Source organism: Lytechinus pictus, chromosome 8, assembly GCF_037042905.1.
Source record: "Lytechinus pictus isolate F3 Inbred chromosome 8, Lp3.0, whole genome shotgun sequence".
Lineage (NCBI taxonomy): Eukaryota > Metazoa > Echinodermata > Echinoidea > Temnopleuroida > Toxopneustidae > Lytechinus > Lytechinus pictus.
Genome location: NC_087252.1, coordinates 31,640,129 through 31,665,612, shown reverse-complemented (window position 1 = coordinate 31,665,612; position 25,484 = coordinate 31,640,129). Strand labels below are relative to the sequence as shown.

The 25,484-nt window shown below is 36.3% G+C and overlaps 1 protein-coding gene across 3 annotated transcripts in view; it reads right to left on the bottom strand.

The window, feature by feature from the left end:
- Nucleotides 1–1,976: 1,976 nt before the first annotated feature.
- Nucleotides 1,977–25,484, bottom strand: part of LOC129266528 (EF-hand calcium-binding domain-containing protein 4B-like) — a 44,234-nt gene continuing 20,726 nt past the window's right edge. For 2 of the 3 annotated variants that reach the window (XM_064103927.1, XM_064103928.1), the window contains exons 9-18: nt 24,796–24,911; nt 22,401–22,472; nt 21,518–21,569; nt 20,669–20,757; nt 15,755–16,132; nt 14,463–14,568; nt 14,067–14,205; nt 13,004–13,200; nt 12,115–12,216; nt 1,977–11,295 (exon numbers count right to left, since the gene is read on the bottom strand). In XM_064103927.1, coding sequence (XP_063959997.1) covers nt 11,125–11,295; nt 12,115–12,216; nt 13,004–13,200; nt 14,067–14,205; nt 14,463–14,568; nt 15,755–16,132; nt 20,669–20,757; nt 21,518–21,569; nt 22,401–22,472; nt 24,796–24,911 — 1,422 coding nt within the window. In that variant the 3' untranslated portion in view covers nt 1,977–11,124. The remainder of the gene's footprint in view (nt 11,296–12,114; nt 12,217–13,003; nt 13,201–14,066; nt 14,206–14,462; nt 14,569–15,754; nt 16,133–20,668; nt 20,758–21,517; nt 21,570–22,400; nt 22,473–24,795; nt 24,912–25,484) is intronic. The other variant, XM_064103929.1, reaches the window with a different exon arrangement.

Here is a 25,484-nt window from a genome sequence, read left to right as displayed (position 1 = left end):
TATTCCTGGGGTGGACTTGACCTTTAATGTTTTCCTCATTTAAACTGTGAAACAAAAATATGCAAGATGAAATACCGTTCTTCCTCCTCCTCTTCTTCTTTTCGTCCTCATCTTCTACTTCTCTTCGCTGTTTCTTTTCCTTGACATCATTCGTTTTTCTTTATGTAATATAAGGAGCAATAAACTGTACAATAACGAGCCTGACCTCTCTCTATTTAATTAGGTCCTTTTTCTTCATCACTTTTCACTATTAATGGGGGGGGGGGGGGCACTCGCCCCAGCCCCTTGTAGCGCTGCCCTGTTCTCATCATACAGTCACTTAAAATCCCATCTCTCTCTGATCTCCGTCCATCTTTGAAATTATCACGGTCTTATATTTCAGTCAATGGCATCGGGTTTTACATTATTTTAGCTAGTTCATGATACCAAAGAAAATTATATAGAAATAACTATAGAGGAGACAATAGAAGTTCAGTCGAAAGGGTATTCATATCTGTGCCAGCGGGCGGATCCAGGTTTTTGGGGAAAGGGGAGGGAGCACATTTTGCGGAGGAAAATTGTGACTTTGACAAGCAAAAAAAGGGGGGTTTTAAAAAAAAAAAATAGGGGTATTTAGTCCACGAAAAAAATTGACAGAAAAAAAGGGGGGGGGGGGTTAAAGGGTTTTAACACCCAAATAGGGGTATTTCGTCCACGAAAAAAAAATTGACAAGCAAAAAAATAGGTCTTCACATAAAAAAAGGGGGGGGCACACTTCTGTTTTAACGGCATTTTTACATTATTAATTTTAATTGTGCCTATCAAAAGCGGGGGCACGGGCCGGCTGTGCCCTCCCCCTGGATCCGCCAGTGATCTGTGTAAATTCTTTACTCCCCCGCCCCCCAAAACACAGATGCATATCAAGGGGAAGAAGGGATAAGTACTCCTCTTGTTTTAAGGACTACTTATGCTGGGCAAAAAGTCTTCACAAGGAAAATGCTATACCACTGAGACGCTTATGAAATAACCTTATTTTTATTCACTGGTAAATTTTTGTTTTAAATCTTTGATTTTTAAAAGTAGGCCTATGCCCCTTAGAATCCTTTGTCCGCTCCAGCTCACAAATGTGAATCAAATTATGTTTTTATTTGCGGTCGAAATTAAATGAAAGAATACTAATATAACAATTTTGGATGATTGCAAGCCTCTATTTTGGAGTAAAGGCCAAACTAGTTTCAAATTGTAGCCAGTTGTACGATATGACGTCATTACGACTCAGGGGCCGCGGAACCGGGGGGGCTTCAGCCCCCCACTTTTTTCCAAAACCGTGTACAAAAACTTAAAAATGACTATATGATTGTGATTTTTAGCATGGTCAGCCCTCCCCCACTTTGAAAACCGTTCCGCGGCCCCTGGGGGACTAGATATTGAATTTGCTTTTATTGTAAAATTTATAAAAGTAATGATAGTATTATCACATATTTTGGACATATATTAGTGTGATGATTTAGAACGTTACACAGTTAGATTCCACGTCTCAATATTAGCATAAAATTCTACACTGTTTTATTTAAAAATCCGGTCGCAGACCAATCGTAAGGTGTGCCCTTTTGCCCTTTTACAGCCCAGTCCAGGAAAAAATGAATGAATTTTTTTGAGGACTACTTTTCACAACTTACTACCTGAATTTGCGATAAACACTGAATGGTGATTTTACAGGGCTCTTTTTGAGCATTTTTGGGGCAAAATCACACTTAGCCCCCCCCTCCCCTCGGTGTAATTTTTTCCTTGGCCCAGACAAATCCTTTTTATACTCTTCTCCCCTTTTATTCCCCCTACTTCCTTTTTTCACTATTCTTTTCCTGAAGGTAAAATGAAAAGAGAGAAAAACTGGGCATCTGTCATGCCCCAGTGGTATTGCTAAACCCGAGTGAATATGCCCCATACATTTTACCATAAAAACACACATTGACAACATAAGTAAAAAAAGTACTGATGATAAAATAATATTTATTTTATTTTCTTAATTCAGTGAAATAAAATTCTATAATTGCACATTTTAACATCATCTCTAAATAAACATATATTAAGTGAAATCTAACCAATCTGATTGAGAGAATATGAGAAAAGCAGAATAATAATTGAAGTTAGTGATAAGATTTTTTAAAACAAATATTTTAATCTTTAAGGCCACCATAGAACCTATGATAAATCTGCAATGTGATTTTGTGAAAAAAGAAGTCTTTAATTCCCTTCTTCTATCACCAGGCCTTAGTTCAGGCTCGCTGTATTACAGTTTGATTTTTATTTCAATTTTTTTTTTATTCCAGGAAATGCCTTTTTTTTTGGGGGGGGGGTAGTTATTTTTTTGAGTTGTGGAAACACTGCACAAACCACATTAAATCTGGAATAAATCTCTGTAATTTGAGTTAAACAAGAAATAGATTGACCTCCAGCTAGTAAAATTTTAAAGCTAGAAAAAAAAACAGTACAACAAACAATGAAATTAAGAATCTATACACACAAATGGAAACAAAATAAATCTCAAAGGCTCAGAGATATGACATAAAAGAAACACTGTACATAGAAAACAACTCAATCAATTGTTTACCTCTAAGGGTGAACAGACTAATGAATAATAAAAATGAAGTCACTTATTGATTTCAATGAAACAGATTAAAAATATATAAAATGGAACTAATGATATAATACACAAAACAATATTTCAAACATCAATCAAAACACTAACAAACTCATCAAAACAGGTTACTTTTTACCTTTAGGGCTTTCAGTACAACATATGTTAAGTAGAACTCATTATTTCATATTGAAGAGTGATTGTACGATGAAACTAAGAATACATGTAAACATATTAGAAAGTGTTTAACAATATCATTGAATTCTAATGCAGTACTGATATTTAGATAAGGATATTCAGGGTGCTACATAACTTTTTAGAAGCACTTGCCCGGTCGGGCAAGTAAATTTTTCAATAGTTGGAATATACTTGCCCAAAGATCTATTTCACTTGCCCGAAAAAATCCATGAAAAAAAAAGTTTTATCTCTTCAAAAGAAAGTTTTTGCGGTTTTATAAACCATTGACCTTTTTTTCTTTTGACATGAACTGATCGACCTTGTTATTGCACATCTTTTTCCAAAGTGATTTTATCTTGCCTGCCATGACCAAAATTAGGGTCAATATCATATCATATCGACCCTAATTTTGGTAATACTACTGTGAGAATTTTGCTTGCCCAACTCGGGCAAGTAGTTTTGGTCTTTACTTCAAAACACTTGCCCGGCTGTAACTTTCACTTGCCCCAGGCAATCGGGCAAGTGCTTATGTAGCACCCTGTAATTATATTATAAATTACAAAAAAGGCATTTAATAATACATATATATGGGTTTGATAACACATGGGAAGCAATCTTTTTCTCTTAGGTCAACACCTTTTCTTTAGCGAGAACACATTACATATGATTAATGAAAAATTCAAGAAATATTTAAGGGAACGGCTGGGGGCCACTCAACCATTTTGCTGTACATATACGCGACCCCAAAAATGTGAGAAAAAAAATAATTTGCCAATCATGGAGCGTAACACATTTAGGGTATCGAAAAGGCCAAAATCAGGGGGAAAAATGGTACATTTATAGAGTAAAAAACATACACGTTTTAGGTGTTGTACTTGTTTAGGGGGCAAATTTGTCAAAATAGCATGCAAAAATACTTGGATATGTAGGGCAGGTTTGTAAATTCTGTGGTCTTGTGTGTGTACAGCAACATAGCTGAATGCCACCCCCCCCCCCTCTGTGCACGGAATAATAAGGAATAATAGATAGATCTACAAGTGAGATTCCAGCAAAACTGTACTATATAAATGAGATATTTAACAACTTTTAAAAAGAAACAATGATTTAAATGCATGCTAATGCGTACACCATTGCAACCCACTCTCTCAGGATTAAACCAGAAATACAACCTGCACAAATGTATTATGAAATGCATGAATTGTGAAGATATGCACGAGTACTGAATAAATATATAATTTCTCAATATAAAAAATAAGACAATATATAACTTTTTGATCTAAGGCACCAGCTCTGTACTAGGCACTATCTGTAAAGGCACAAACCATAATGAATTGGATTATAAATTTATCGTATTCAAATCCTGAAGTACTATATCATCGGGTACTATGGAAGCAAAATGATTTCTAGGGTTCGATTCAGTGAAATATTGATCAAATACCAGTCCAAAACCCCCCAAAGAAAGCGATGAATATTAAATTGGCAAAATGAGCTCCAACAGTTTCACAGGATGCAGTGTTTAATCTTTGGTTTCTCTTTACAAGCTGTATCTAAATTGTTACTTGTACACCACAATCTCTTTCTATAGTGCTACCTTGAGAAAATATACAAATACATGTAGTAATATATCTGTAAAGTGCTCAGAGACATTGTTGCGATGTATTAAGCAATATTTAACAGTGGAAATTCATTATTATTAAATGTCCATGTATAGGTAAGTTTACATTGAAGTTGACTTTCCTAAGTCAAATATTTGCCCAAGTCAAAGCGAATGTTTAGATCAGGTTATGCACAACATATATAATGATACCTTTTCGTATTTGAATTTCTCAAATGTCGAGTGGATTTTTGTGATCCTAATAGTCTTAACTCAGCAAATGTTGTTGGTATATGACACTGACAGTAACTCTACAATTTATAAATATACTATCGGAGCTTAGAAAAGATTAACAATAACTACTAGCCTCCCCCACAAATTTTGAGCGTTGTGGCCCAGTGGATTAATCTTCTGACTTTGAAACAGAGGGTCGTGGGTTCGAATCCCAGCCATGGCGTAGTTTGCTTCAGCAAAAAATTTATCCATATTGTGCTGCACTCAACCCAGGTGAGGTGAATGGGTACCCGGTAGAAAGAAATTCCTTGAATGCTTGAGCGCCTAGGCAGCCCAGCTAAAGCCGGGGTAATAATAATAGCAGGGCCCGCTGGGAGAACAGTTTTCAGACATGAAGTGGCTTCCCCGGGTAAATATACCTATATTATTATAAATTTAACAACATCCCATTCAAATATCTGATATATATTTATAATGATATATTTCGTACTTCTACATATAAAATACATCTTTATTTTTGATATGTACAAAATATGCATTTCTACATTACTCAGCTAAAGTGATGAACACTCTGATATTAAGTAGGAATGCTTCTCAACGATTAAAATTACATTTTATAATGACAACTTTATAAATCTATGGAAAGAACAAACATTAAAAAAATTGCACTATCAAAAATCTAAGGCAATAAGCTTTGGAAGAACTCACTTCTTTGAGAGAAATCATTTAAAGGCAATTGATATGTCAGACGACTTGTGACAAGCTTACGAGGTCGCGAGGTTGGCAAGAACACTTTTCAAACATAAATTTTGTAAACAAATCAAACAAACACTTCATGATGTCTATCAATTTATTACCTATTATACTGCATTAAAGCATAAACATACAGGAGGGCGACGGGCAAGTTTGCTCCCATGACAGCCAAAATCACCCCCCTAAAATTTGCAAAATGGAATGCTTTGAGGCGACCATCTTTTCTAAAGTTGTCCCAAGATTTTGCTATCAAGACAGCCAAAATCGCCCCTAAAATTTGCAAAATGGAATGCTTTCAGGTGGCCATCTTTTCTAAAGTTGCCTCAAAATTTTGCCCTTATTTCATCAAAAATTGGCCCTCAAAAAATTGCAAAATGGAATGCTTTGGGGTGACATCTTATCTAAAGTTGTCCCAAGATTTTGCCATCATGACAGCCAAAATCAAACCTTAAAATTTGCAAAAATGAAATGCTTTGGGTTGATCTTTTCTAATGTTGCCCCAAAGATATGTTAGAAACAATATTCAAGAACATCTATCATTATTACTATTTATAAATTATTTAATTGCAAGCATCAAAATATTGATGGCTTTATGAGGACTAAAGGGGGGGGGGGTGCAAGAACGTTGCAATCGATTGCAAATCAAATTTAGGTCACTAAATCAGTCAACAAGTCTTGCAATCAATTGTAAATTCACACTTGACTGTCGGTCTGCTTCTGGCTACTAGTGCTAAAATAAATTTGGTATAGTTACAATGGACATATCAATTGAAGATTAGCAGCAGAAATTTTCAATTGTTTGCAAATATTTTCTCACAACACCACCTCAGATTATTTTCCCAACTAAATTACATATGTTTGAACGTATGTAACTTATGAATACAAAATGCTACAAGAAAAGTAACTGTATACAACCTATGGAAGAGAAATATGCAATGTCTTCAAGAGCAATTTTTTATATAAAAAAAAACTTTCGAAATACATGTGAAGTACACACCCTGTTTGTAACGCTCAGTCTCTGAAGGGAAAATTCAACAAAATACTGGCAATGAAAAAGGAGAAAATTAAGTATACCCAGAGCTGCCAAGTTGTATTTTGCATTTTCAGTATTCTTATCCCCCAAAATCAGTATTTTGACAAAAAAATCAGTATTTTTACCGTGTGAGATAAATATTTTGTATTTTCCCCCAAAAAAGTGTATTTCATAATAAAATGCTTGGCGCACTCGCCCATCATGCAAGCTAAAATGTGCACTGCTCTTGCAGATGAAAAAAAAAGCATTGAAACTTGTGTATATCTCAACCTGGTTTTTACAAAAAAAAAGTTACCTGAAATAAACATTTATCTAATAACCATATTTGTGTACGTTTTATGAAATAGAGACATATAGAGATTATTTTTCTCAATAAATTTCGATTAAAAAAAAAAAAAAATACAAAAAACGTATTTTTTAAAGAAAAAACGTACTGCCGTATTTTGGTTGCAAAAACGTACTTAATACGGAAAAATCGTACTACTTGGCAGCTCTGTATACCTCATAAAAGCTTATTGAACAAACTCTCTAATAGGACAAAAACCACACCGAAATTTTATCACATTTTTAATCTCCAATGACTACTTCCCCTAACTTAGAACACCAATTACTGATACAAATGGATAGTAATATTCTATTACCTCCCACAATTATAAAGTTTTGCTTCTACAGAAAGTCAAAACAGGTTTACAGTGGAAAATATCCCCTTTGTGAGTACGTTTTTAGTATCCATTATGAAGACAGAGTGACTTGTAAACCAGTAATGAATGCAATTGGGTGGAAATATCTCACCACTCCCAATAATTAGACAGATTTTGTTCCTTTAGAGTGTCCAAATAGATCTATAATAGTGGAAAGTGTTCACTCCTGATTTACCTCTGTTATTGTTAAGCATTATTTTATTCGAATAACATTGCTTGAATAAATTAATTATTGAATTTAAATGGGTGGAAATATTCTTCTCCCTACCACAATTAAATAGATATGCCACTATTAAGACAAACCCCCCCCCAAAAAAAAAAATACATGCACTATTCTTCACATTCAGGAAATCTTGATGTTCTTCGTGCAAATATAATTTCTCTCAGTTTGCTAAAATATTTCTCTGCACATGAAATATAATTCAGTAAATTTTGCGACCCAGTAGTAAGGCGGTAGGTGAAAAAGGCACATATTTCATATCATGAGGAGTGATTCCTCTCTCTCAACTGAAACCAGCACAACTCTACAATAAATAATACTCATCTGTGTGAATAGTTCTAAATAAAATCTCAAAAAGTTAATTCTAACTTATCATATACATGTATGTGTCATTCTATAATCATTCTATGATGGATGGGTGTTTGCTTCACAAAGGCATTATCATAGCAATCAGGGCCAAGTTGCATAATATACAAATATACCAGGGGGGTGTTTCACAAAGATTTAAGTATGACTTAAGTCGTACTTAAATGCCTACGCGTACATGATATGGAATGCGCGATCTTATTGATAGACACGCAGTAGTGCGCGTCCTCATGACACGATCTGACCAATGCGGTCAAGCCTTTCATACCGTACGCAATTTGGTATTTAAGTGCGACTCTAAGTCATACTTAAATCTTTGTGAAACACCCCCCAGGCTTTGATCAAGTATAGCGGGAATTATTTGTCTTCGGTTGTACTGGCAAAAGTACACGTAATGACAGTCCAACCTCAGATGAATAATTCCCCTTTATACTTTCGAAATAAAGGCCTAGTAGATTTGTTTTACATCGTACATTTAATAAGTAGGAACGACAGATCTTGATAATCTAGTTTTTTGTACACGTAGTTTTAATCTTTTTATAATCTGAATCAAAATATAGATAACATGCTGCGCTGACTAACCTACTTTTCCTGAAGCTACGCGCTCAGCGGAACGCGCATTCTGCCTGCTCCTGAGAGATTGTGCGATCCATGGCAATGATCTGTGACGTAAATTATGGATTAGTGCACTATTCCATCATTGACGTCACGAAATAGCAATTTTTTCTTCAGTGGGCGTTTCATTTTCAACATCATTGCAAAATAGTGAGAATATGTTTGGTCACATGATGCTATTTAAACCACTCAGCATACATGATTTAATTTATGTAGGATATTAAAGCTACTATTATAACTTTGCCATGCAATGGTATCTTTCATTGAATCCTTGATTCTAATTGGCCGTTGATCATTGTTACCATGGTAGCTACCACTGGATGGCAAAGTTACCACAATAGTAACTTTTATGCAACGGGGCCCTGATTACACCTTAGAGAAGCAAGGATGATGACGCTTTTTATTGGTGAGTGTGGACAGCTAGTCATATGCATGTTCCTAATAAACAATCTCAAATATTTTTCTCTGAATTGATAAGACTCTAGGACAGCTCAAAGCATTAATATCTGTCTACCATCTTCATTGTCTGTGCATGTTAATGAATTCTGAAACTTGAAGCACGATGCGGAGCTAAGATCAACATCTTAAAGGACAAGTCCTCCCCAGCAAAAAGTTGATTTGAATAAAATGGGAAAAATACAACAAGCAAAACACTGAAAATTCCATCTAAATCGGATGTAAAACAAGAAAGTCATGACATTTTACAATTTCTTAAGAGCTTTATTTTACATCCGATTTTGATGAAAATGTCAGCGTTATACTTGTTTGATTTTTCTCTATTGATTCAAATCAACATTTTCCTGGGGTGGACTTGACCTTTAAAGAAAGATCTAGGATGTCCTACGGCATCTCTTGCTACTGTCTCAATCGTATGTGACGTTTTCAGAGTAAATTCTGAAAGCCTCGACCATGAGGGGAGCCTGGTTGTAGTACTAACATCACAGACATTATCTCAAAGAAGGATGATCCCGCAGATGTCCTACAGCTAAGCTTGAAACTGTCTCCATTGTCTGTGACGTTTGAGGGAATTCTGAATATTGGACCACAGTGGAGCCTAGTTGTTGCGCTAACATCATAGACATCATATCAAAGGGTGATGATCTCGAAGATGTCTTGCTTGACTGACGTTTCAGTGCATTCTAAAGCTTTGACCACGTTGATGCCTGATTTGGCCCTCACACATCATAGACATCATCTCAAAGAAGGATGATCATGCAGAGGTCCCACAGCTTTGCTTGAAACTGTCTCCATCGTCTGTGATGTTTTAGGGAATTCAGAATCTTGGATCACAGTGGAGCCGAGTTGTTGCACTAACATCATAGACATCATCTCAAAGAAGGATGATCTCAAAGATGTCTTACTTGTCTTTGCCTTTTGAGTGAATTCGAAAGTTTCGACCACGTTGAAGCATGATTGGACCTCACATCATAGACATCATCTCAAAGAAGGATGATCATGCAGATGACCTACAGCGTTGCTTGAAACTGTCTCCATTATCTGTGACATTTGAGGGAATTCAGAATATTGGACCACAATGAAGCCTGATTTGGCCCTCACATCACAGACATCATCTCAAAGAAGGATGATCTTGAAGATGTCTTGCTTGTCTGACGTTTCAGTGCATTCTAAAGCTTTGACCACGTTGACGCCTGATTTGGCCCTCACACATCATAGACATCATCTCAAAGAAGGATGATCATGCAGAGGTCCCACAGCTTTGCATGAAACTGTCTCCATTGTCTGTGACGTTTGAGGGAATTCAGAATCTTGGACCACAGTGGAGCCTAGTTGTTGCGCTAACATCATAGACATCATCTCAAAGAAGGATGATCTCAAAGATGTCTTACTTGTCTTTGCCTTTTGAGTGAATTCGAAAGTTTCGACCACGTTGAAGCATGATTGGACCTAACATCATAGACGTCATCTCAAAGAAGGATGATCTTGACGATGCTTCACAGCATCGCTTGCATCCGTCTCCATTGTCTGTGACGTTTGAGTGAATTCTGGAAGCCTTGACCACAAAAGACCCCAATTAAGTGCTATTCTCAAAGAAAGCATCTCAAAGAGAGATGATAACTAAAACGTATCACAGCTTCTCTTTCAACTGTCTCCATTGTCTGTAATGTTTGAGGGAATTCTGAAACTTGCTGACCACTTGGAGCCTGATATAGTACCAACATCATATACATTATCTCAAAGAAAGATCTCACAGCATCTTTTGCCAATATATTTAGTGTCTGTGATGGGGAGCCTGACACAACACTAACATCATAGTCATCACCTCAAATAAAGATGATATCTAAGATGTATCACAGCACCTCTTACATCTGCATCCATTGATTTTGACCATTCATAAATTCTGAAGCTTCGATCATGGTGGAGCCTGATTTGGTGCGACCATAGTGCAGCCTGATAGAGCAAACACCATATACATTATCTCAAAGAAAATCAGATGTCTCACAGCATCTCTTGCTAATATTATTAGTGTCTGTGAGGGGAGCCTGAGTTAACACTAACATCAGAGACATTTATTAACTCAAAGAGAGATGATATCTAAGATGTATCACAGCACCTCTTGCATCTGCCTCCATTGACTTTGACCATTAATAAATTCTGAAGCTTCGCTCATGGTGGGGTCTCAATTGGCACAACCATAATGCAGCCTGATAGTGTAAAAACATCATACACATTAACTCAAAGAGAGATGATATCTCAGATGTCACACAGCATCTCTTGCTAATATTTATAGTGTCTATGAGGGGAAGCCTGACTTAACACTAACATCAGAGACATTAACTCAAAGAGAGATGATATCTAAGATGTATCACAGCATCTCTTGCCACTTTCTCCTGTATCAGAGAGGTTGAGTGAATTCTGAATCTCTTCGTCTTCCTTGAGTAAGAGAAGCTTTGACATAGCGGTGAAAGCCTCGACCACGTTGGAGCCTGATTTAGCACTGACCTCATAGAAATCACAGTTATATGACTGGGGAGAGAAGGATATGTAGGGAAAAAAAAGAGAGATTATGTGTTGAAAATATGTTACGGTTTAGGAAATTCATAGACAATGCCCCTTAATATCATTAGAAAAATAACAAGGGGACTGATTTCATGAGAAAGCTTGTAAAATCTAGGTCAGGGCCCCTTCTAACAAAGAATTACGATTGATCCGATCAATCGCAACTATGGACGGCCAGCAAAGTCAACATCTATTATTCATGTTTGTTCAAAATATTTTCTAACTATGATGTTTATTAATGCATTCGTTGTTTTCTTGAAAATTCCCTGTGCTTCTCTTTGTTTACAAAGGACATTGTGCAAATTTCCTGTAGAAAAAATTATGACACTGATGGATTTCCATAGAGTTACGGTTGATTGGATCAATCGTAACTCTTTGTAAGACAGGGCCTAGTTGTGATCACACAGATGGAGATTGAGTTTATCAACTCAACTCCGTGAAATCATGAAATCTAGGCTGAAAAGTGATCACACTGGAGATCACTGACACAGATAAGCGCATGTGGGGCAGTGTAATATTATTGAATGGGAAAAGAGTAACAGACCACACATTTTGGTGGAATACCAGGCTTGATTTGCCGATTTCTCAGCAATGACATAGTTTCTATCTGAATCATTTGACATTTATTTTGGATTGATAAAGAAAAATCCTTTGGTAGTCATTTTATTGGATTCAATTCAAACTCATTTTTAGATATTTACTACCACAACTGCCATTTACATAATTTAAGGTGGAATATGATTATCACTATTTATTCCAAGTCCTCTGAAAAAAATCTGCTCTTACCTCTGAGAGTTTGTGACCCACTTCTTCTTTGATCTGTCTATCCTCATTACAGTCACTCTTGTTGCCTAGCAACATCTTGACCACATGATCATCTGTCGTCTCCTGCAGAAAGAAGAGAAATCAAGATTACTTTTTCTTACACCAATCTCAATCTACACTTCTTGAATCCTGGCCCTGTTGCATACAAGTTAAAGGTAACTCTGCTATCCAATGATAACTACCATGATGGTAACAATGCTCAACAGCCAATCATAAAGGCTTTCATTGAATTTACGGATAGATGGCTAAGTTACAATAATAGTAACTTTTATGCAATGGGCCCCTATATTTCATGCAGATCTAATGGACGAAGATTATAATTTTATACATGTACATAAAAAAGTATCTTGTTCAAAACTTTTTATCTCTATAATGCTCATTCCCTCTTCCTCCGCTCTCTCTCCCTCACTCTAAAGTGTATATCAGGTGCAGTTCTATGAATCTTTGGCCCCTTTTTGTAATCCTTTTCTTGAAGTAGGTAGTAGACATCCATTCGTCTCGAAAGACAATGGTGTAGTGTGAAAGTCTTGCATATTCTAGAGTGGCAGTCTCTAGAGCAATTTGTAAACTATAAAAATATGTGCATATAACACGCTTTTCTAAAAAAAAATTTAGAAACAACTCAGGCAATGCAGTTTTGTAAATGTCCAGCTCAAATGTCTTATATGGTCTTGAGGTCACCACACAAATCCTGTCCAGTGGAGGGTACAATAGCTGGATTTGGGGTTTAAGAAGCGTTTACATCATGGTCCCTGTCAGGAATTCATCCTGCGATACCTTCTATCACACTACACAACTTTTAATACAGTTAATAAAATATCATCATCTCCAATCGAGAGTCCCAATTCACCTCGACACTGGTCATCCAGTTTCTGACATTGATGAAGGACGTTTCCGATGTGACGTCATAGATGACAACGATGCCGTCAGCCTTCCTGAAGTAATGCCTTGTGATAGATCGGAATCTCTCCTGACCGGCCGTATCCCATAGCTGCATCGCTACGATGCTACCACAGACTGTCAGAGACTTTACCTGAAAGTCAACACCTGTAATGGTGGGGGGGGGGGGCAGAGAGATTATAATCATGGGCAAAAGATCACGATAACAATAATGATGATGATGGTGGTGGTGACAATAGCATTAGTGCTGCTGCTGATGGTGATGATAATAATTATAGTGACCATGACGATGATGTTGTTAATGGTAGTGATTATGACAATGTTGATGAAAACGATAATGATGAGGGTGATGATGATAAAGACGATGATGGCGATGAAGATATTGATGGTGATGATCGCGATGATGATGATAATGATGACAGTGATTGGATGTCTTCCAATATCACTTTATAAACATACTGTACTAATGCACAGATTCCTACAAGAATAAGTTAGCATTTCCAATACCCAAAATTAATGATGTTCCTAAGTTTGAAGAATATAAACAGAATATTTGGAATATATATTTGAATTTCAAGCAAGTTTTTTGTTTGTCCTCCCCACTCCCACGCTTCATAAGCATTCTCATTTATGGTTGCACTGAATGAGTCTGTGGAGGAATCTGTACTGAACATATGAATGATGCTAGTCTATCCTCCTCCCGGGTGGTCTGAAATACAGAGAAAATAGAAGAGGTCCCAATATCAAACCATGATAAACACCATGTACAGAATCTATGAATGATACTGGTCTTTCCTACTCCTTAGTGATCTCAAATGTAAAGTAAGAATGGTCCTAAAATTTAACCCTGAGAAACACCCTTAAAAAGCTTTCAAAGACCATACGCTCACCTATGGTTGCACTGAATGATGTTTGTCTTTCCTACTCCTTAGTATCTCAAACAAAGTAAGAATGGTCCTAAAATTGAACCCTGAGGAACACCCTCAAAAAGCTTTCGAAGAGCATAAACTCACCTATGGTTGCACTGAATGAGTCTGTAAAGGAATCTGTACAGAATCGATGAATGATGCTGGTCTTCCCTACTCCCGAATCTCCAACAAACACCACCTTGAAGAGTCTCTCCGGGGTACGGTTAGCTGCAACAAGCTGTAGCTTACAGTAAAAAAATAATTTGATAATAGTCAAACTCACTGTTTCTTTCGGTCTCTCTCTATCTATACAACTCCTCTGAGTTAACTTCCCCTTAAACCAACTGGAGACACATTTCCATAGACCCAAACATACTGTACATATATGCTGGCTCACTCTCCACCAGATTAATACCACATCTTTATCAGATAAATTTATTCCAAATTTTGATAATTCGTAGAGAATTGAAGGTTAGATTGCAGAAGTATCCTGGGACCTACCTTCTTTGCCTCTGCTAAGGCCTGATTAATGGGTGTATGAGCCCCTACAGGATCGGCCCTCTGTCCCTCTGGACTCATGCTAGGGGTAGAGCCATTCTCTACAACACTGAAAGAAAAAATATGATACATTACAGGAATGTTAGTGTAGAGGTGTTGTAGCTAAAAGTCTGACTTTGAACCACAAGTTCCGGGGTTCGAATCCCAAAATTACTTTAGTATAAAACAAATAATGCACACCACTATTTGTTGTCTTTAGCATAATACATTCGTATCATACATACACTTGTTACCTTTGAGACAGTCCAACAGTCAGAAAGCTTACAGAGTTTCATACCCAGATAGTGTAATTTTCATTAATATCTGTACAATAACACCTTGGGCCTCAAGGATAAAGAACTATAGAGTACCGAAGTGATGACCTCACAAATTTTTTTTTTTGCATTTCAGCATTCTTGATGCCATATTCTGGTAGAGCATGATGAAAAACCCCCACTTCCAACATTCGGTGAGAATCGGTCCATGGGGGCCTGAGATATGACCTAATGAATACATAATTAGCCCTATTGAAGCCAATGTATACTGGCCTGGTTTCTAACTTTGAGCACCAGGCCAATAATACATTACTTCCATGGGGCTAATTATGTATTCATAAGGTCATATCTTGGGGCCCCACAGACTGTTTCCCACCATATTTGGGTTGTGGGAGTTTTTAATCATGCTCTACCAAAATATGGTATAAAAAGCACTGAAATGCAGAAAGTGAAAATTGATGAAGTCACACATCGGTACTCAATTACACAAGAAGCCTTTCTTACGACTAAAGGCCATCGCACACCTTACGACCCGACTGGTCTACGACTGGCTTGCAACTGAGTGAGGGGAGATGTGACGTCACAGCTCTTGTCAGCTTGAGAGTTGCAGACTGATCAGAGACAAATCGGAAGGATTTGACATGTTGAATCCTTACAAATGGATCGCAAGCTCAATCCAACTTCCAGCCAATCAGACAGCAGAGTTGCACGATGTGTACATGATATACAACGCGCATATGCAGTAGTAAGAGCCATGTTCGTAGTTGCTATGGCAAAAATAAAAAAGCGCTTGCGTGAGTCGCAGACTGCATGGTAGTCGGATCGCAAGGTGTGCGGTGTAGAGGCTTATGACTACCTTGCGGTTCATCTCCCTCACTCAGTCGCAGACCAGTCGGGTTGTAAGGTGTGCGGTGGCCTTAATTTGAATACAAAATATTGAAGACAAAATAAACAATTCTTACAGTACAATACAGTACTTACGGTGCAGTCGTAGTTTCCCCAACTACTTGTCTATTATTAAAAGCCTTTCTCTTGTCACTCGCCGATGTCTTATCAACAGCTCTCGTGTTGACGACATCGCTCCTCTCAACCAGTTCATCCTCCTCCACCTCATCGTAGACAACCCTTTCCGGGTGCGACGTCAGACTCGACGACAGCAACCCACTACTCTGCAGGAAGTCATCATCGACTTCGCACTCCCCATCGTCCATGAAGCTCTGGCTGAGCTGTAGGTGGTGGGCTATGTCTCTTGAGAAGGTCCTACCGTGAATACTTGATCGCTGTATGCTGTGACGACTACTCCTACGACTAGATCTACCTCCGTCTAATGATGAACTACCTACATGCTCTCCGTCCCCCCTATCGTTGGGTAAGAAAATGGGAAAAGAGAGTAAGTGATGAAACAATAAAAATTCAGCCATACATTATATAACATCTGTACCTGTCTCTCCCCCCAGAGGATATATATGCACCTTATATTTCCTTCTATATATATATATATATATGTACATATACACATATACCCCAACTTCATATAACAAATCATTTCTTCATATTTCTTTCTTTTCTTCCCAAAGATCAGGAAAGAATACTGCAGATGCGGAAAGATTTTAAAGTTTTTTTTTTGAATTTTTCTTCTAAAGGACCATAGATGTTACTTTGTTAACTAAAGCCACAACCATTCGTTTGTTAGTACACCATACAATCACCAAAGCATTACATACTTTATATTTAAATAACACCAGGTAAGCGAATAAGTGGTGAATGGTTATTTGCTGTGGTGGACTGCAAATCTAGTTACTCTATCAAAGTTTGTGTGTATCATACAGTATCTTCAGATGAATATTCATTTCAAAACCCATCATATAACTATAGAATCATAAACAAACCTTCAGCAAAACTATGCACTGTTATAGAACTCTATAAAAGCTGTACCTATACAAGTTCATTGCACTAGCCGACTTTCAATTTAAAAACAAGCCTAATAAATCAAGCCACAGGGCCAAAATTACATACAACCCAGGACTAAACTATACAAATGGAAATAAAAAGGCAAGAATCCCTTTACCAACTACTAATACTATTTGACGGGTACTACTACTACTTCTATTACAGTGGTTCTCACCCTGCCTATTGCGTACATGTATGTTGAGAGGGGGGTGGGGTGGTGTATAAATGGATATAAATAGATGAAAAAGGTGTGTTTCATGAGTGCACTGATGCTACATTCTAGAGATTATATGTTTCTATGGTAAAAAGTACATGTTATTGAACATTTGTAGAGAAAATGTTCCAACTGTGTAATGTAACAGACATAAATTTATAAAAAAATGCAATCTGTATAAAAATCTGAATATCAAATGTGCTGGATAAACTTGACAAAAACTGCTGTAAATTTTCAAGTGTGATCTGTCGAAATTATCTGTAGTGTGGAGTTTGTTACATGCAAGTAATGTATGTCACTGATCAACAACCAACAATGGGTGATCTATGAAGGTTTACATGGTGCTACAGTTAACGTGGATAAGGCTTATCATATAACTCCCAAGAATGTTCTGTAATCTGATTGGTCCAAATCGGATCGCATGATATTCAGAAAATTGCAGTATTGCATCCAAAATGCACTATCCTGCACTCTCGACGTCAGAGTGCAGGATAGTGCGAGTTCTGGAATTATCTAGAATTTAGATCAAATATAGCCTTCGGGGCAACTCAGTAACATGGGAGGGTGGGGTTGTATAAAACAAATAATACACGCATACTTGTGCATAGAGGACCTGAATAATGAACTCTGTGCTCGACGCACCAAATGGATACTGCACTCGGTCCTGCGGACCTTGGTGCGGTATATCCATTGGCTCTTCTTGCACATTGTTCATTATTTGTATACTGTTAAATGTGGATAATCCTGAAAAAGACTGTAGGATGGTGAAGTAATACGATGATAGACTAGTCCTTTTAAAGAAGACACCATATTTCATGACTACTTCTCACTTTCATCTTTCTCTTTCTCGCCTTTCAGTTTTCATCTCTTTCATTCCACCATCCAACATGTAATTTCCAGGACTAACCACATGGTGAACCTTAGCACCCTTTACTCAATCTTCAGATTGCTTCGGCAAGTGTGCATATGTGACCTGCCACCCAAGAACCAACAAGAAGTCGCCCAAGACGAATTTGAGATTTTCATTGAGCTTGAAAGAGCATATCCTGAGCTTTAAAGTGATGTATAGCTTGTCTAACTTGATCAACAATAACCAACAAAACTTCTTGATTGAATGGAAAAGGAGTTCAGTGAATGATTCAAAGGACAGACAGAAAGGAAAGTTTGTAGTTCTGGATTCACTTAAGCATGAGATGCGCACACTGTGCAATCTCAGTGAGACTTCCAAGCACTCAGGAAAAAATGGTATCAAAGAAAGTCTTGTATCTTGCACTCTCATTTACTGTGAACTTAGAACTTAGAATTTTGACAGTATTACAGAGAAGAGTTACGGAGTTACCCCTTCAATTAAAAAAGCTAATTTTCATATTTTTACTTTTTGAAGACCAAGTGACTATTTTGGGTATTTACAGAGAACCTTCTCCGATGATATAGTCCAGATTTTTCGCATTTACTACGTGGAAACTCTCAAAAGTTGGTGGACCAAAACAGCATTGGAATCTCTTGACTCTGGACAACGACACATTTGCAATTGCTCGTCCGGTGCAAATCTTCGAATGATCTGCTGTCCGGTCCACCAACTTTCGACAAACGCCTCTCAGCTCTCCATTGTGATTTTGGTTGCATTTTCAAAGAAATCGATGCGTTGTAGAGTTTCCCCGCCGTAAATGCGACAAGTCCCTATTATTGGTATTTGGTTAGGGGGTGGCAGGTCGCATGTGAGAGTGAGATGAGGTCAGAGGTTAAGAACCACTGCTCTACTACATGATAGTCACCTGAAATGTTTGATGGGCCGATGCAGGAAGGAACATGGGTGGAGGGAAGGGAGGAATTATGATCCGATGGTGGATCCCTGGGATAGTAGGAATAAAGGTAGAGAGATAGAAGAGAGAGGGAGGGAGCAATAAAAAAGGATATAGAGGAGAGATTGAGAGAGAGATGATATACAGCAAGTGCAGTGTTTGCACATGAGGAGGGTGCACAAGAGAAGAGATAGAGAGAAGAGAGAGTGAGAGTAAGAACAAGAAAGAGATAGAGAGGGGGAAAGAGAGAGAGAAGAGAAAGAGGTGGAGAGATAATATAAGACAGAGATAAAGCAAAAGGAGGGAAAGAAGAAACAGGATTGATAAAAAGAAGAAATGAAGAGTAAAGAGAGGAAAACGGGATAGAACGATAGATAGATGAGAAGAAAGCCAGATTAAAACAGATGAAGAAAATTCAAAGAACCAGGAAGAGAAAGAACAAGAAAGTTCATAGGTGTGAGACAAAAAGAAACAAACATGAAGAGACAGGATTTAAACCATCAAAATCCCACTACGACAGGTATTACATGCAACACTTCTGCTCAGAGAAACAATTAAAACCTACAATAGAAAAAAATATATAATAGACTATAAATAAAATGAAGCACAAAGAAATTACTGCAATTATATATAAACAAGCCAATAAAACCACAAAGTTCTGCTCTAAAAGGTTGAAGGACATTGTAATCACTATTTCTACCAATGACAAAAAAGGGTCATAATTTTGTTACAATATATACAAAATTGGAATAGAAAGAACCAAGCCAAGGCAGGATTTTTTTTTAGTTTGTTATCTGATCCCCAAACAACCCATACACACTACATGGAAATCATATCATTTCTAGACTTTCAAGTCCCATGAGAACCCAAGCACAAAAGAAACTCTTTTCATTTCTCCACAGTCATTTCACACTATTCAAACTTCGCATGATGGCAAAGATTGCACCCCAAAGTGGACAGAGTTAGTATTTCCCAATTATAGAGCATGTGATAGACTAATTTTTCAAGAAATAAAAAATGTTTTAAAAGTAGAGTGTGAAATGCTCAAAATTCAGAATCGCTCTTTGAAATTCAATATGGCTCAGCAGGTCTGATTTTCATGATTTAATTTCTAATTTGCCTAATACTGTATTTTCATTTCAGAATTGGACGCCTGCAGCGTAGGGATAAAATCACACAAACGTATGTGAAATGACAACACAATATAGATACATTATATAGGGTTTGTGCACGGAAACAAATACATGGATAAATGAACAGAATGGATTCACACTTCAACCTATATCATATGATTATCAATAAGTCAAAATCATTAATCTCTGACTTTATTTTGAACTGAGGTTTCCCCAACTAAACTGTAAAATCACCATCCAAGTTCTAGGATAAACCTAAACAGATGCAATCAATATCTAAAACTGATTGTTAAGTTTTGTACAGGATTTGCCAAAGACTATAGTTATGACTAATTTCAAATTTGAATGTTTCTTGCATGGGTCTACAATTCTAAAGGGTTATTTACAGTGGAGATTTTGTTTTGAATTTTCTACTAAATGTCTACAACTGAAATGCAACGGGAGTCTGGTGCATATAATTTACTGTTAAACTTTGCCATCTACCGGGGTCCTCAAAGAAATTCTTTATTCTGAGCTTTTGAGCACAATTGGATGGCAAAGTTAACATGACAGCAACTTTTATGCACCAGGGCCCAAGTAATATATATCTCAGTGATCTATGATAATGAAAAACACGAGTCTAATGTTGCCAATAGTATTTTCTTTATTCTGAGCTTTTGAGCATCATTCCATGCTAGTTACCATTGGATGACACATAACAGTATGCCCCAGGGCCGAAGTAATAGATATCTTTATGATCTATGATAACTACAAACATATGAGTCTAATGTTGCTGGTATTATTCACTGACACTTACCCGATGACGCCCTCTTCAAAATAATTTGACATGACGGAGCCTTGCTTGACAAGGGTCTTCTTCTTCTCGTCTTCCGAAGGATCTGATAACTGATCAAATGAACGTATGAAAATTGAAAGAAGGAAGGTAGGATGGAGGGAGGGAAAGGAGAGGAATAAATGAATGAAAGAGAATATATACGAAAAAAGAAAGGAAAAGGGATAGAAAGGAGAGAGTAGTAGTAGTAGTAGTATTTATTTCCGTATTAAAAGCACAATTATACACAATAAAATACGGTGGATAGCCCACATTCAGCGTGACTGGCACAGTCACGCTGGTCTTCCGTGGGGTCCATAACATTTGACATTAACGTATAATTTAGACACAATATAACCACATTAAAATAACAGATGTACAGAAGATAAATAAACATATTTAGATAAAACACCGCAAAAAAAAAAAAAGAGAAAGAGAGGAAGGAATAGAAGAAGATATGAAGAAAAGAAGGACGAAATGAGGGAAAGGAAGAAGATGGAAGGAATTAAAGGAAAACAGGAATGTGAGAAGAAATGAAGTAAAGAAAGAAGGAGATAGGATAGTAAACAAAGAAAAAAAGAAGCAAGATATGAAGGAAAGAAGGAGGGATGATAGAAGTAAAGAAGAAGGTAAGAAGGAAGGAAGGTATGGACACAGAAAGGATAGAGAAAAAAAACAAGGAAATTAAAAAAGTAAGAAGATAGAAAGAGCGTTTTTATTTTCAGTCAGCTGGCTAAATTACGCACATCACATCATGAATGCAAAAACACATTGAAAAGTATTTCCTAGAAAAGGGTGATACTCAAAATAATACCATTCAAAATGAGAACTTACTGATCTGCTCATCCTCATATCTCTGTCATCCTGAAGCTGTTGATTCATAGCCCTGGGTAGAGAAAAGGAAAAAAAAATTAAGGCACAATTCAACAAAAAATCTTAACCATTAATTCCAGCTGTGGTAACAATCTAAAATGAGTTTGAACAAAATATAATAAAATGTTCATATGCATGAATAAAAAATATAATATAAAAAATAATTCTGGGAGAAAATGTGTAACTGCTGAGAAATCAACAAGCATAGCATTCCCGGAGGTGCCAATTTCAATATTCACCTTTTAGGGAGAATTTACTGAAGGAGGAAATTTTTTTCAATCTGCAGTTTTTCACCAAAAAATCAGTCAATTTTCACAAGGTCTCCCTTACAATCAGGGAAATTTGGCAGCCCTGCATTCTAACCAGATGCCGGGTCTTTTTTTCCAGCAATAATTATACACTGTCCCACACATGCTTATCTCTGTTAGTAATCTTCAGTGTGATCATTTTCAGCTTAGATGTCAAGATTTCACAGAGTTAGGTTTTATGTAAGGAAATCAGAGCTACATGTAGATCTACCATAATATGGTAAATTTTTACCTTGATTTTTCTCATGATTTTTCTCATATTCCCTTGCTACATCTACATTCTTTTAGCTTTATTAAAGCATCTCTTAAACCTTTTAAAAGTAATAATGACATCATTTAATAAATTGAATACAATATATGACTTAATTTCAATTTTCAATCATTAATTAATTTATTTATTCATTCATCAATTTTTCATTTTTGTCTGGGGATAATGCATTAAATTACATGTACTACACACATATATATATATATAGGTTTCTATCCATTGGATATTATTTTCTGCTCTTGTGGTAGTAGTATTAGTTTCTACTTACTTTAATTTTTCCAGCTGTACAAACAAGCTTTCTCTTTCTTGCATGATTCCTTGTGCGATCTTGACATTACTCCTGTTATATTAATAAGACAAAGAGAGGGAAAGACAGAGAGAGAGAGAGAGAATATAAAAAAAAACAAGTGGATCCCATCTGTCAGTATTGCCTCCACTGTCTGGTGCAATATAGCAGCAGCAATGACTTTGAAATAAACAAACCCAATCATTTGATAATAAAATACCAAGTTTATTGACCTGCAATGACCTTTGACCTTCGTCTAGTGACCTTAAACTCTATGGCCCGCATTCTGAAGTCAGGTTTAAGTTAAACTCAGGTTTAAAGTTGTGGTTTAAGTATGGACAGCCAAAAGTATCAAATTTTGTATTAAGTTGTACGTTTCTTATGTTTGCTGTGCTCTTTTCTGATTCATCGATGGTGAAGACAATAATCTATATATACTTCCTAGACAATTATGAATGATTTGAGAGCCAAATGAGCTGAAATATTATATCCCTTCTGTTAGTAATTTATGTAACAATTGGCTGTCCATACTTAAACCACAACTTTAAACCTGAGTTTAAGCTAAACCCCACTTCATAATACGGGCCTATTCATCTAGTTGCCAATACTTGATAATGGTTATATGTAAGTTTTATGTGATAAGATCTTTCTAGAAAATTCAAAATCATAACCAAGGTTAATATTTCAATGATGATACCCTATGGTCAAAGATCATGACCTTAAATGATCTTTGACCTTGGTCAAGTGACCTGAAACTCACACAAGATAATCAGAGATGGCCCTTATGAAATAGATCAATGTACTCTTGAAGGTACATGTAGGATGATATAGCTGTTTGTAAGTTAAGAGTGACTTTAAGAACGACTGGTGAACCTTTTCACGCGCTAAATAATCACCAATAAACATTTAACAGTGAATATCATTTATCACAAGGATCACCAGTCGATCTTAAAGTCACTCTTAACTCACAAACAGCTTAATGAAACTGACCCGTGTGTACATGTGCATTATGAAACACACATGCAGTCTGCACTCTCAGGGGAATTGAGTGATCACAAATAAAAACAGCTAAAAAGGCTAAAGAGTGATGAAAAAGATGAAATTGAAAGAGCTCCCATACTTTTGTACAAATGAAAGCTAAAAGAAGTTGAAATTAAGCTGCTAAGCTGAAAATCAACACCCGCCCCTCAAAAAAATAAGCTGAACTCCCACACCCCTGCACTGTATAAAACCCTGCCGTGTACTGGGCCTTCCAGTCTGCAAAGTTCATTTCTAATCTGCATTATTAACTACATCATAGGTGTGATAGCGTCCTTGGAATATTTGCTCACATATGCAGGCTGAACCTAGCTCAATAATCAATATAAATCATACATTACTACAACAGGAGCATTTCATCAAACAAATAGGCTGTGACTTTCACTGACAACTGTTATAAGCTACTGAAATCCTTGAATCTGATTGGCTCAGAACAAATTAGGCAGTGGAAATCACTGACAAGATGATTCATGAAACTCCCCCAGGGATGATATCACTTTTCCTACGCAATACATGAGGTAACTCCGAACTGGTCCATTACTAAGCTTTATGTTTAATATATACCCCTCTCATTCACGTTTGATGCTATCAAATTTGTTATTATTCATAAGTTCAATAGCAAGGTACCTGTACTATTTATCTGCAACGATATGCATGAAAGCATTAATTCCTTCAATCCAATGATGAGAACAAGGACAGTATATTGATTTGCTTTTGCATATTCAGTGTGATTTTTTCAATATAGTGTAAGGTATTTTTTGCTATTGCATGTCGAGTGTGATTTTCTAAAAGAGTGTGATACAAATAATGAGCATGATATCACCCAGAAATAGTGCAATATTTTTTGCTATTGCACACCAACGCGTGATTTGTTTTTGAAAGGATATAAAATTTGTTTCATTAATTGACATACAGTGTGATTTCATTCAAAGTAGTGCAATATTATTTACCATTGCACACCAAGTTTGGTTAATAGCAAATTAACGAGTACAATCTTGTTTTATTATTATAAAAGTGAGTGTAATTTCATCCCCAAATAGTGCAATATCATTCTGTTTAGAGTCTTTTTTTATTAAAGGTTGCAATATTTATTTTCATCATTTCACAAAGAGTGTGATTTCACTTTAAGTAGTGCAATATCATTTGCCATTGCACAAGTTTGGTTATATTTAATTACTATGAACTGCTAGGTTTACTTACTTGACTGTTTTTTTCTCATTCATTTCTTTGTGATAGTTTTAACCAGTCAGTGATAAGAATGTTGGGAAAAGGTATAAAACATTTACTTTTCCTGGCACATGGGTGATGGTAAATTCTATAAACCGTTCGGTTTACTTACTTGACCCTTTCTCTCTTGTCTTTCAGGTGTTTCTCTGTCATTTCTTTGAGGTAGGTCTTAGATTCAACCAGCTCAGTTTGAGATGAATCAAGCTTCTGAGATAAATGCTCATTTTGCTGGAAAGATATGAAAAACAAAATATTAATAATGGTATTTTATTTCAAGATTGGTTCGCCACATATAAAAGCTGAATTGTACAATCTTTTAGAAATAAAATAACCAGAAACATAGATACAACAATACTTAAGGAGAAATAATATAAAAATAAATATCACAAGATGAAGAAATATAAAAATCAACAAATTTGTTAGTATAGATCCTCAAGATCTAATATATGATTTATTTGTATAACAAAATGTTTGAACAAAGTCACATATAATACCCAAATTGGAGTCATGATGTGGATTTAAACATTTTGACCAAAAATACACATGCAGAATTTCATCTTTAGTACTGACTTCACAGAAACTAAAGGAGAACAAAATAAAAATAACAAAAGTAGAAGAATATAAAAAGTAAGATATATGCAATTAAAATATAGTAAATGATTGAAAAAATGTAGTAGATGACATGATACTCACAAAGAAAATAAAGAGGTATATAAACCAACCTTTAATTCTATTTATTTTATGGTCTAATTTAAATGATATTCTTAATGGCAAGACTCTTCATTGTGTAATTATTGGCAG